Source organism: Dermochelys coriacea, chromosome 10 (assembly GCF_009764565.3).
Source record: "Dermochelys coriacea isolate rDerCor1 chromosome 10, rDerCor1.pri.v4, whole genome shotgun sequence".
NCBI classification, from domain to species: Eukaryota; Metazoa; Chordata; order Testudines; family Dermochelyidae; genus Dermochelys; species Dermochelys coriacea.
The window spans coordinates 16297827-16310123 of record NC_050077.1 but is presented as its reverse complement, the minus strand read 5'-3'; the positions used below and the strand labels follow the sequence as shown (position 1 = coordinate 16310123).

The window sequence follows — 12297 nt, the reverse complement described above, 5'->3', positions numbered from 1 at the left end:
TGCAAAAGATAAAAGCCCACTGACGCTTTTAACAGCATTTAGTCCTCTCAGCCTGTTTCCTCACTCTTCATATTTATTTGCCATCTGTGGGTCTACTTCTGGATTTCTGTGAAGTGGGTTCTTGCTAAATGCTTGCTTCTGGTGCTGATGGTTAGTCAAACAACCCCTGATAATGTTTAGGTAACAATGGAAATTAAATGTTGGCAAGTTTCCCTGCTCTTAAATACAATTCATGCTCTGCATCTGCCTTTTCTTGATGTAGCTCAAAGCTCAACTCCTAGACATTGCCATGCAAAACCAGACCTTGAATGATACCCTTGGGTCTCTGTCAGATGCGGTGGTTGGATTGACTTCAAGTCAGCTGGACTCTTTGTCACCTGAAGCCGTGCATAATGCTATTTCAACATTAAACCAAGTCTCTGGATGGGCAAAAAGCCAAATTATGATTTTATCCAGCAAATACCTCACTTACGAAAAGGTACATTTGGGTTTTTCTGATATAACTTTATCACATTTGATAAAAATAAAGTGCAGCAACCTTTTTTTTTCAACTGCAACTGTTGATTTTGAAAAGTTTGGAATCCAGAGTTTTACTCTAATTTATTTTCAGTACAAGATTTCTGTAATTCTGTCATTGACAGAGCTGGTCAGAAAATTCTGTTTAAACAGTGTTTTAACACAAAATAGGAAAATATAGTGCCTAAGATATCACTTGATATAGGAAGAATGTGCATTTTTAGTACACAATTTTACTTTCAGTTCTGAGTTCCTTCCACAATTAGCTGAACTTTAAGAAATGTTAAAACTATTACTGGAGGCTCTACATTCCAAAGAGTAGGATGTTGAAAGATGAATTTTAGACAAGAAACATATTGCACATATAGTATTAATGGTTCTGAAATTTTACTTTAAAGATTTCTGCTATATGTGGATTTGTAAACTCCCCCTTTTGTTTCCTCTGCTCTCTGGATAGGTTTTATCATTTTATAATATTAGTCAAATGGGTTCTTTGGTGACTGGAATTAGTACTCAATCATTCTACAACATGAATCCAAAGGAGCTCTCTCAAGTTATTAGAGGCACCTTATCCCAGTATGCTTCTGATTTATCTCCTGCACAACAACAAGGTATCCTCACTAAGGTAATAATAAATTCTTAATCTCCCTCTCCATCTACACCAAAGCACAATGACCTTGTATGCAGAACATGATTTTTTCTAAATACTGTCAATTAATATGGATTTTGGCTTAATTGTTGACTGAAATAATTACCTCCTATTTGTATTCTGTTTTCCTCTCAAACGCTAAACACACTTAAAAAGTTATGTACTTTACTCTGTCATTCAGTACATGTTAATTTTGAGTAATAAAGTAACTCTTTACCTGCAGTCCCTTAAGGAATATTGCATTGAATTGAAAGAATTTAGTCAAATCCTATGAATCTGGAAATAAATTCTAAGTCCCACGTACTGTCTTTTTTCCTTTTTGTTAGATGCTTGCATCTAGAGAGCTTTCTTCAGCAGTCACAGATATACAAGGAGCTTTTTTTAAAGAAGTATGTCTTTCTGATTTATGGAGGGAAACCGGTTTTAACTCTTCAATAGTAAAAGAAAAAGAATTACGAAAGAGCCAGGTATTGTGTAGTTATCGTATTTCCATTTCCACTGTGATTGATGCCTTTATAAATACAAAAAATAGATTTCTCCTAAAACATAGTGAAACACTTCAAAAACAATTTTTTTAATTTTTAAAGGGGTTCTCTTTTGATTAGGATCCCAGGCCACATTTCTCCAATAGAAAAAAAGTTGTCATTACTATAATTTTCCCTTCCTACTCCATTTTCAGAGGTGTGTTCTGATGCTTACTAGAGAATGGGAAGAGAGTAGATAGAAAAGCATATATTCAGAATGAGATTGGAGAATATGGGTAGAAGGAAGGAATCAATCCAAATATGCTTTGATGTCACCCACAATCAAAGGTAAAAAGAAAAGGAGTACTTGTGGCACCTTAGAGACTAACAAATTTATTTGAGCATAAGCTTTCATGAGCTACAGCTCACTTCATCGGATGAAGGTGCATCCGATGAAGTGAGCTGTAACTCACGACAGCTTATGCTCAAATAAATTTGTTAGTCTCTAAGGTGCCACAAGTACTCCTTTTTCTTTTTGCGAATAGAGACTAACACGGCTGCTACTCTGAAACACAACCAAAGGTCTCACTGACCTGGTCAGCATTATAAGGAATTTTTATACAAGGATAAACTGTTCTTTAATATAATAGGAACACAGCTTGTCAAGATTCTGCCACATATTTCTTCTTTCTGTATGTTGTGTAATTGCCACTTGCATTTGAAATCAATCCTGTGGTCTACACATAGACGTATCATGATCACTGTCTAACCTACATGCCATCACTTAAGTCAGTGATGATGACTATTCCTGCGAATAGGGGTTGCAGGGTTGGGGCCTCGCAATCATGTTTAATGCCTTTAAAATTCATAAGAAAGATACTACAGTATTTCATTGAGCTATCATACAAATTACCCAGGATGCACTGTCACGTATTTTTAATTTCAGGCCTTGTTTCTGTATGAATTATTGTCTAAGAAAACAACAGCTCCCGCTGATCTCTTAAGGTATGGATATTAGTCTCACTGTTTCACACCCAGGTTAAATGCATTTGAAGCCTCATTTGGTTATCAGAGTGGCAATGAAGCAAACAGTCTTCTATAACTCTCAAAATTTTTTACATTTATATAGCACCTTTCATCTCATGGGACCCCAAGCCCCTTCATCTTTCTCATAAAGAGGAGCCCTTAAGCTCAAAACATATATGAAAAGACCCCCAAAGATCTTGATCAACATTTTTTAGTTTGGGCTCAGCTCTGCTTTCTGATGGCTTTAATGATTCATTATCAGAGAAGGCCACGAAGAGTTGGGGGGTGGGGAGGGGAGATGAAATGAAGAGGAGGACACAAAGAGGCGGGGGGGGCAGGGTGGGAGGTAAAATGAAGAGGAGCGCACAAGGAGGTGGGGAGGAATGAAGAGGTGTCCAGAAGAGGTTCGTTCTTGGGATTTGGTCTGTAGAGTGAAAGAGATGAAGATCCTCTGCCCTGAAGCATGCTAACAAATTCATGAGATCATGCGATGTTCTCTCTATCAGTATAGGGCAATTGGTGAAAGGAGTAACTTGCCAGCAGATTGAGCGTATGAACACCGACTCTTTTCTAAATAATTTCAGATTCCTTGAAAAGAATCTCCAGTTGCTTTCTCCATATCAGGTAAAATTGGAATCATAATAGTGTGCGTATATTTTTCTGTATACATAATCTAATACACAATCTGTAGGGTGATTAGAGCAGGGTGAATTCATAATTTTTTTCAGTGAATTTCAAATCTTCTGTGTGAACTGTCCATTAACAGATTCAAATTTCACTATTCCATTTGTTGTTCAAGAATTAATTGCAGAATAATTTCTGCAATTCATTCTTGATTTGGAGCTAATTCATGAATAATCTATTTAAAACTCATACAAACCCTGATATGGACCCAAACATGGGCCTTTTCATCTCTGGCACACAGGAAGAGGAAGCTACAAACAACTTTGCAGAAATTGTGTGCATGAAAAAACTCTCTGAAGATAAGCATAATCCTACATATGCTAATTTTTAAAATGTAATAAACACCATCTCTGCATTCTTCCTCGGAATTCATAAGTGCCTAAGATTCTAAATATTTTGTTTGCAGGTTAACTGTTTTGGCTTGGAAATTTTGGAAAACCTCCAACACATCTATCCCTCCCTTCCTCTTATCAGTGCTTCCGTAAGTTCTTCTTGTAGTATGTATGGCAGTAGGTTTCATTTAATCCTCAACAGCTTTTTTTAACCATTTAGTGCCAGAGAAGTGGATGACTCAAGCAAATGATAGTTTTATACGTAAGTCCTGATTCCAGCCAAATCAGTATCAACCAAAAGTTGTTACCATTTGATGTGTGTTCAGTGATTTGTGTGAAACAAGTCAATTTTAATCCCTGGTTCCAGTCACTTCATGAGAACCATAACACTTGGAATTTGTTGGTACATGGAGAACTGTTATAAAGACTAAATTGCCCTTTCACTCTTTTGAAGTGGTCTCTCTCTCCAGGCAGGACTGAGGTACATTGACAGGGTATTGTGTGGAAAGCTTGCGTTCTGCCTGCTCTATGGATGAACAGAGGACTTAATTCTCTTGGCCTTTCAGTTCATCACCTTTCATAATTGCTAAATTCACTTACATTTGTTTGTTTATTTTTTGTTTAAAGATACAGACATTTTGTGATGCCTAACTTACCAAGTAGAGCTGTTGGGGGGTGGCGGAGTTTAGTGTGCCTCATGGAAATATTTGAAAAACGAATTTTTTAATTTCATTTGAAATTTTCAGTAAAATGGGATTTTGTAACAAATTTAAAAGATTTTTTAATTTTTCAGAACATTTTTGTTTGTCCTGCTGGGAACTAATCTCTCTCGCTGGGTTGTGGGGGAAGAGCAGGGTGAAAATAATCGGTTCATTTCTCCCTTCATCCCACCCATGAAATTTGTAATGAAAAACTAAAATTTCTGACTTAAATGTAAATCATTCCTTTTGATTGAAAGAGGGTTTTCTATCGGGGGAAAAAACCTTTTGAGGGAAATGTTTGAATAAACTCTGGTACCAGGAATATCTGACAAGATACTCCCTTATCCTGCATCTTCTTTTATTCCATCAGAAACAGCTGGTATACTCTGATGCTCTTGACTTCACAGGACTGCTCATTCAGAGAACAGAAACATTTGGAGAGCATGTCTGGCATAGCATTGGGATTTGATTCAGTTCTAAAAGGCTGTCTGCCACTCAGATGGAAAACCACTTAACTTTGGTTTCATTTGGCAGCCCTTCTTAGACCATTGTAAAAGAGTGACATGTTCCAAAAATTCTTATCAGTAATCCACCCACTGCATCTTGACTCATTAGAGAGATGAGAAATGCTCGCCCCCATTGTAGGTTTTTGAAGCTATATTTACTTTATAGTCCTTTAAAAGGTGCCAGCTGGAGCATTTATTGTTTTTGTGTTAACAGTTTACAGGAGTATTTTTCCCCCTATAAAATATTCTGTTCACTTAGCTGTGTAGACCATGCCTGCATTGGTAGTGCTGTCAAGCTCTGCTACATACTTGCATTTTATTTTATAAAATAAATTAAAAACTACCTTTTGAGGAGTTCACTTGCAAAGGGTGACTTTGGAATGTATTCTGACTTTATCACAATGGTCGTTATGTAGTAAAGCTTCTTAGTGAGCCCAGTTGTCTAGATAGCACAGCACATTGCCATATGGGAAATCAAAACTGGATAATGTTTGGTCCTTTGCTCCAGCATAGGGAGAGACTGGGAGCACAGCAGATTAGTGGTTCTCAAACTTGTCTCTGTGGTCTGTCAATGGTCAGCAATTTGAGTCTCTAGAGGTATCACGCACTACTCCAGACAGGGTGATAGTGGTAGGCTTGCATTGCTCTCTAGCAATCCCTCTGCCAACCCAGGAGTCTTTTCAGAGCCTGCATCCATTCTTTTACATTATATAATGAATAACCAGTAAAGAGAGCTGCCAGTGCAGAAACCTTCTATAACCTTTATGTTCATGCATTTGTTTTACCCATTTCTAAATAAAATAAAAATGAGGAGACAAGTCCTTTGACAACAGCAGCGCTCTTTCCGCTTGTGATATAGTATGTCTACACTGCAACACCCGCAGCTGGCCCATGCCAGCTGACTCAGGCTTGCAGGGCTCTGGCCTCGAGCTGTTTCATTGCAGTGTAAACGTTCCAGGGCTCAGGTTGCAAGCGAAGCTCTGGGACCCTCCCACCTCGCAGGTTTTTAAAGCCTGCGCTCCAACCTGAGCCCGCACATCTACACCAGGGTTACGAATGGATGCTTTGGCTGGCAAGTCGACCACAAAACCTGGTGCTTGGATCCTGGCTCACACTCGGTCAGAGATGTCATTTGGTTGGGCCTTTTTCTCTTTAGACAGGGCAGGGTTGTGGTCATTTCATCTCACTGTGCTGATTCGTTGCAGTTGATTTCAGGAGCTAATGAAAAGCCAAGAGAGTGAGAGATATAATAGGAGAAAATAGGGGAGCAGAAAGTAACACAAAGGGAAGGGAAATAGAACAGGATATTTTATTCACCCTTGCAGTGCAGGTAATTAGGTATCTCCACTGATGGGCTGAGGACTGGGTTCAGGAATCTGAGATGAGAAACAAAGTTCCTAAAACAAGAACAAGGCCTGCTGGCCTTTCTTTCATGAAGAAAGTCTTCTGATCTGGTGTGCTCTTTCTCTCCTGGGATTGGGGAAGATATGAAGAACTGAGATGGGTAGAGATGAGAGTGTGGACATAATCCCTGTCCCAGAAAGCACACAATCTAGATTTGACATCACAATAAGTGACGGTCAAGCAGACCCAATAAAAAGAGAGGGAGAAGAAAGGACAAGGCTGACCAGGAAAAGCTCACATGGTGACTTTGATGTGCACCTTGAGTGTTCCCTTAAATGTTAACAGTATATTATTCCCCCCCCCCCGCACTTCATTTCTTGTAGGTAAGAAGGCAGATTTGAGTTTTGGAGAGGGATTTTTGTTAAAGAAGGTTAATGTTCACAGACAGTAACTGGTTAACCTGTGTCTGACTTTGAGGAGAGACTTCCAAAATACCTGCAGAGATTAATTTACATTTTGGAATAATGACCTGCAAAAGTTCAGCTCAGGATAAGATACTGGCATATAGGAACATGCACACATCTACTTTTCGGTTATGATCTTCCCTGTGTTACTGATGTAAACCCTCAAATGTAAATTTTATAATGAGTGGTCCAAACTACAATGCCCAAATTGGGATCCAAACTTCCCCAGAGTTCAAGGGCACTCAAATCCAGGAGTTTGGTTTGGCCCATTCTAGAGAACTGGACCAACCACCAAGTACAGATGCATTCTGAACTTCCCCAATGTTCTGGAGAGCTCCTATCCAGGGTTCTAGTTCAAATTCCTCTCTAGATATAATCAAAATATCTCAAAGAACCTACAACACCACTTCATAGAACCTTTACAGAGAAGGACATGAAAAGTGCTTCTTGAACGAGGTAATAAGTTTATAATTGTGGGCCAAATTCAGAAGCCACATGTAAGTTAGACCAGTGGTTCTCAACCAGGGATCCAGGGCCCCCAGGCGAGCAGGTTTTAGGGAGTTTGCAAAGCAGGGCTGGCATTAGACTTGCTGGGGCCCAGGGCTGAAAGCCGAAGCCCAGGGCTCTGAGCCCCGCTACTTGGGGCTGAAGCCTGAGCAACTTAGCTTCGCAGGGACCCCCTATGGCATGAGGTCCCAGGCAGTTGCCCTGCTTACTACTCTCTAGCACAAGTCCTAGCTTTTATATGAAGAAAAACAGTTGTGGCACAGGTGGGACATAGAGTTTTTATAGCATGTTGTGGGGGTGCTTCAGAAAGAAAAAGGTTGAGAACCCCTGAGTTCAACTCCTTTAAGCTCAGACTGCCTAAGAGCTGCTTACGCCCACTCTGGCATTGTTTAAGGGAAGATAAGTTGACTTACATGCTGAAGAGCTGGAAGAAGGTGTAAGCATAGGTACTGGAAGTAGGGGTTCTGGGGTTGCTGCCACGCCCTCTGGCTTGAAGTGGTTTCCTATTATATACAGGGTTTACAGTTTGTTTCAGTGGCTCTGAGCACCCCCACTATAAAAATTGTTCCAGCACCCTCCGTGTAAGTGGAGACTACTTTAACTTGCACCTTTTTCTAGCTCCTCAGTATGTAAGTTATGCCAATTTACCCATCTCTGAATGTGGCCCTGTCACTTTGGTCTTCACGTGCAGTACTAGGTTGAGCTGAAATCCAGCTTTACAAACTAAGTGTTTGGGGTTTTTTTTTAACTCCTTCTCCAGTGCTCAGTATCTGGAATCCATTTCAGGCACTTCGTGTGTCCCTTTCCTGATAAGTCTGGGGAAGACTGAACTGGATCTTATGATTCTAGACTCGCACAAAAAGAATACAGTCCTACAGAAAGTACAGGAGTGTCTGGTAAGTGTGATATTTTTCTTTTGGGTGGGGAAAAAGTGCAACAAAACAAAAGCCACTTCTGCAATTACCATAAATTGGGATGGTTTCTGCCTCACAAGGTAAAATAAGTGCTACTTTAACATTGCATAGGAAGTTCTGCTTTGTGAGATTTGTGTTTTCACTGTAACACAGTACTTGCAATTTCATATTGTGCTTGATCTTATAATTCGTGGACTCTACAGAAATAACCATATTGAGACATGGCTGGGACATATGGTATGGCCAAACCATGTTACAGTATGGCTTCTTCCTGTCTATGGCCTTGTCTGTACTGGCATCTTTCAGGAAATCTCCCAGTGGTGCAGCTTTATCCGCGGTAGCAGTGGTGGTAGAGCTAGAGTAGTCATGGCTTAGGGATGGTCCTCTAGACCTCAGAGTTAGACAATACAGTGGTATAGACACTAGCAGCTCGTCTAGGCTAGTGCTCCCATCATTCCTAGCCCTTAGGGAGCTGCATTGGTGTTAGCCGTATGGTGGAAACTCTTGGAAATTCTCTGCATTAGATGCTAAGTGGATAGAAAATACATGTTATAACCACAGGTTTCAGAGTAGCAGCCGTGTTAGTCTGTATTCGCAAAAAGAAAAGGAGTACTTGTGGCACCTTAGAGACTAACAAATTTATTAGAGCATAAGCTTTCGTGAGCTACAGCTCACTTCATCGGATGCATTTGGTGGAAAAAACAGAGGGGAGATTGATATACGGGGCCTCTCCTTTTGCCCCTCCACCCCCACGAACATGATACAGTTCTGTGGTGACCTAGAATCCTATTTTCAACGTCTCCGACTCAAGGAATATTTCCAACACACCTCTGACCAACATATTAACCCACAGAGACCTTCCTACCAACACTACAAAAAGAAGGATTCTGGGTGGACTCCTCCTGAAGGTCGAAACAGCAGCCTGGACTTCTACATAGAGTGCTTCCGCCGACGTGCACGAGCTGAAATTGTGGAAAAGCAGTATCGCTTGCCCCATAACCTCAGCCATGCAGAACACAAGCCATCCACAGCCTCAGAAACAACTCTGACATCATAATCAAAAAGGCTGACAAAGGAGGTGCTGTCGTCGTCATGAATAGGTCGGAGTATGAACAAGAGGCTACCAGGCAGCTCTTCAGCACCACTTTCTACAAGCCATTACCCTCTGATCCCACTGAGAGTTACCAAAAGAAACTACAGCATTTGCTCAAGAAACTCCCTGAAAAAGCACAAGAACAAATCCGCACAGACACACCCCTAGAACCCCGACCTGGGGTATTCTATCTGCTACCCAAGATCCATAAACCTGGAAATCCTGGATGCCCCATCATCTCAGGCATTGGCACCCTGACAGCAGGATTGTCTGGCTATGTAGACTCCCTCCTCAGGCCCTATGTTACCAGCACTCCCAGCTATCTTCAAGACACCACTGACTTCCTGAGGAAACTACAGTCCATTGGTGATCTTCCTAAAAACACCATCCTAGCCACTATGGATGTAGAAGCCCTCTGCACCAACATTCCACACAAAGATGGGCTACAAGCCGTCAGGAACAGTATCCCCGATAATGTCACGGCTAACCTGGTGGCTGAACTTTGTGACTTTGTCCTCACCCATAACTATTTCACATTTGGAGACAATGTATACCTTCAAGTCAGCGGCACTGCGATGGGTACCCGCATGGCCCCACAGTATGCCAACATTTTTATGGCTGACTTAGAACAACGCTTCCTCAGCTCTCGTCTCCTAATGCCCCTACTCTGCTTGCGCTACATTGATGACATCTTCATCAACTGGACCCATGGAAAAGAAGCCCTTGAGGAATTCCACCATGATTTCAACAATTTCCATCCCACCATCAACCTCAGCCTGGACCAGTCCACACAAGAGATCCACTTCCTGGACACTACGGTGCTAATAAGCGATGGTCACATAAACACCACCCTATATCGGAAACCTACTGACCGCTATTCCTACCTACATGCCTCTAGCTTTCATCCAGATCATACCACATGATCCATTGTCTACAGCCAAGCTCCACGATGTAACCGCATTTGCTCCAACCCCTCAGACAGAGACAAACACCTACAAGATCTCTATCATGCATTCCTACAACTACAATACCTGCTGAAGTGAAGAAATAGATTGACAGAGTCAGAAGAGTACCCAGAAGAGTACTCACCTACTACAGGACAGGCCCAACAAAGAAAATAACAGAATGCCACTAGCCATCACCTTCAGCCCCCAACTAAAACCTCTCCAATGCATCATCAATGATCTACAACCTATCCTGAAGGATGACCCAATCACTCTCTCAGATCTTGGGAGACAGGCCAGTCCTTGCTTACAGACAGCCCCCCAATCTGAAGCAAATACTCACCAGCAACCACACACCACACAACAGAACCACCAACCCAGGAACCTATCCTTGCAACAAAGCCTGTTGCCAACTCTGTCCACATATCTATTCAGGGGACACCATCATAGGGCCTAATCACATCAGCCACACTATTAGAGGCTCGTTCACCTGCGCATCTACCAATGTGATATATGCCATCATGTGCCAGCAATGCCCCTCTGCCATGTACATTGGCCAAACTGGACAGCCTCTACGTAAAAGAATGAATGGACACAAATCAGACGTCAAGAATTATAACATTCAAAAACCAGTTGGAGAACACTTCAATCTCTCTGGTCACTCGATCACAGACCTACGAGTGGCTATCCTTCAACAAAAAAGCTTCAAAAACAGACTCCAACGAGAGACTGCTGAATTGGAATTAATTTGCAAACTGGATACAATTAACTTAGGCTTGAATAGAGACTGGGAATGGATGACTCATTACACAAAGTAAAACTATTTCCCCATGTTATTTCTCCCCCCCACCCCACCCCACCCCCCACTATTAGTCAGATATTCTTGTTAACTGCTGGAAATAGCCTACCTTGCTTGTCACCATGAAAGGTTTTCCTCCTTTCCCCCCCCTGCTGCTGGTGATGGCTTATCTTAGGTGATCACTCTCCTTACAGTGTGTATGATAAACCCATTGTTTCATGTTCTCTGTGTGTGTATATCAATCTCCCCTTTGTTTTTTCCACCAAATGCATCTGATGAAGTGAGCTGTAGCTCACGAAAGTTTATGCTCTAATAAATTTGTTAGTCTCTAAGGTGCCACAAGTTACTCCTTTTCTTTTTATGTTATAACCATGTTAGAGAACCATATCTTATCCTAGGCTTTCTACCAGGGTTTAAACATTATCTGTAACAAGGTCTCATTATTTCCTTGTGCTCAGCCATTGGTTTGTATCCACCTGTTTTCTCTTTTTTTAACGTTATTTTTTTTTTCATCCACATGGGTAGGAACAAGATATGTGTTATAATAAAGCTAGGCCACAACTGTTCTATAACCACATTTACACATGCTTAGCTTTGTAGTGTAGTCAGGATCTTTCTGATTCACACATGAGTAGGGACTGCAGAATTGGGTCCATGTCTACACGTGCAGAAAAAGAGGCATTTATATTTAAGGAGTAAGCGAAATTGCCATGTAGAAATTCCAGTGGAGCCAAGCATTAGGGTTCCACTCTAGTCTTAGGACCAAGCTAGTGCAAAATACGTGTGATGATCTGGACTATGCAAGCCCCATAGCAGACTGTAGATACTGGCTTAGCATCCTGCCAGTTTGTTCAGAACAAAGGTCAGATGGCTGCAAAGGGCCAAAAATTCCTGCAACTCCCTGGTTTTGCAGAGTTGTTTTTAGTACAGCTCAGGGGGATTATTGCTCATGCTTCTCTATGGGTTAAAGCTGTTTAGCTCAACAAATAAAATTCCTTCACTCTGATTTAAAGCAAAATAAAGCCTATATTTCCTGTTTGTTCCTCTCTGTTGTAGTTAGTACTGTATTTCTTATAAGCATATCAGTATCTATCCAGCTGTGTTCTCTTCTAGACTGTACGAATTCTTATGTTCTCTGCTTCCCAGTGATGTTTATTGTTCTCCGTCCAAGACTTAAACATTTCTTAAAAGCTATATTCAATCCCCCGCCTGATCAAAATGCTCTCATGAGAAGCCATTGCCGCATGCATTGAGTTGGTGAGGACAGCATAGACCTGGAAACACATCCTGTTTCTCCAACCTTTGCTGATCCTGAGCAGCTGTACCAGGCACAGGGTGTTCCTGAAGAGAGGGA

The 12297-nt window shown here is 41.3% G+C and overlaps 1 protein-coding gene across 1 annotated transcript in view; it reads left to right on the top strand.

Moving 5' to 3' along the window:
* OTOA (otoancorin) overlaps positions 1–12297 on the top strand; it is a 61929-nt gene that overhangs the window by 17531 nt on the left and 32101 nt on the right. Inside the window, exons 14-19 of the mRNA XM_043494541.1 lie at positions 263–478; positions 974–1141; positions 1492–1632; positions 2576–2634; positions 3746–3820; positions 7954–8089. Of these exons, the coding sequence (XP_043350476.1) occupies positions 263–478; positions 974–1141; positions 1492–1632; positions 2576–2634; positions 3746–3820; positions 7954–8089 (795 nt within the window). The remainder of the gene's footprint in view (positions 1–262; positions 479–973; positions 1142–1491; positions 1633–2575; positions 2635–3745; positions 3821–7953; positions 8090–12297) is intronic.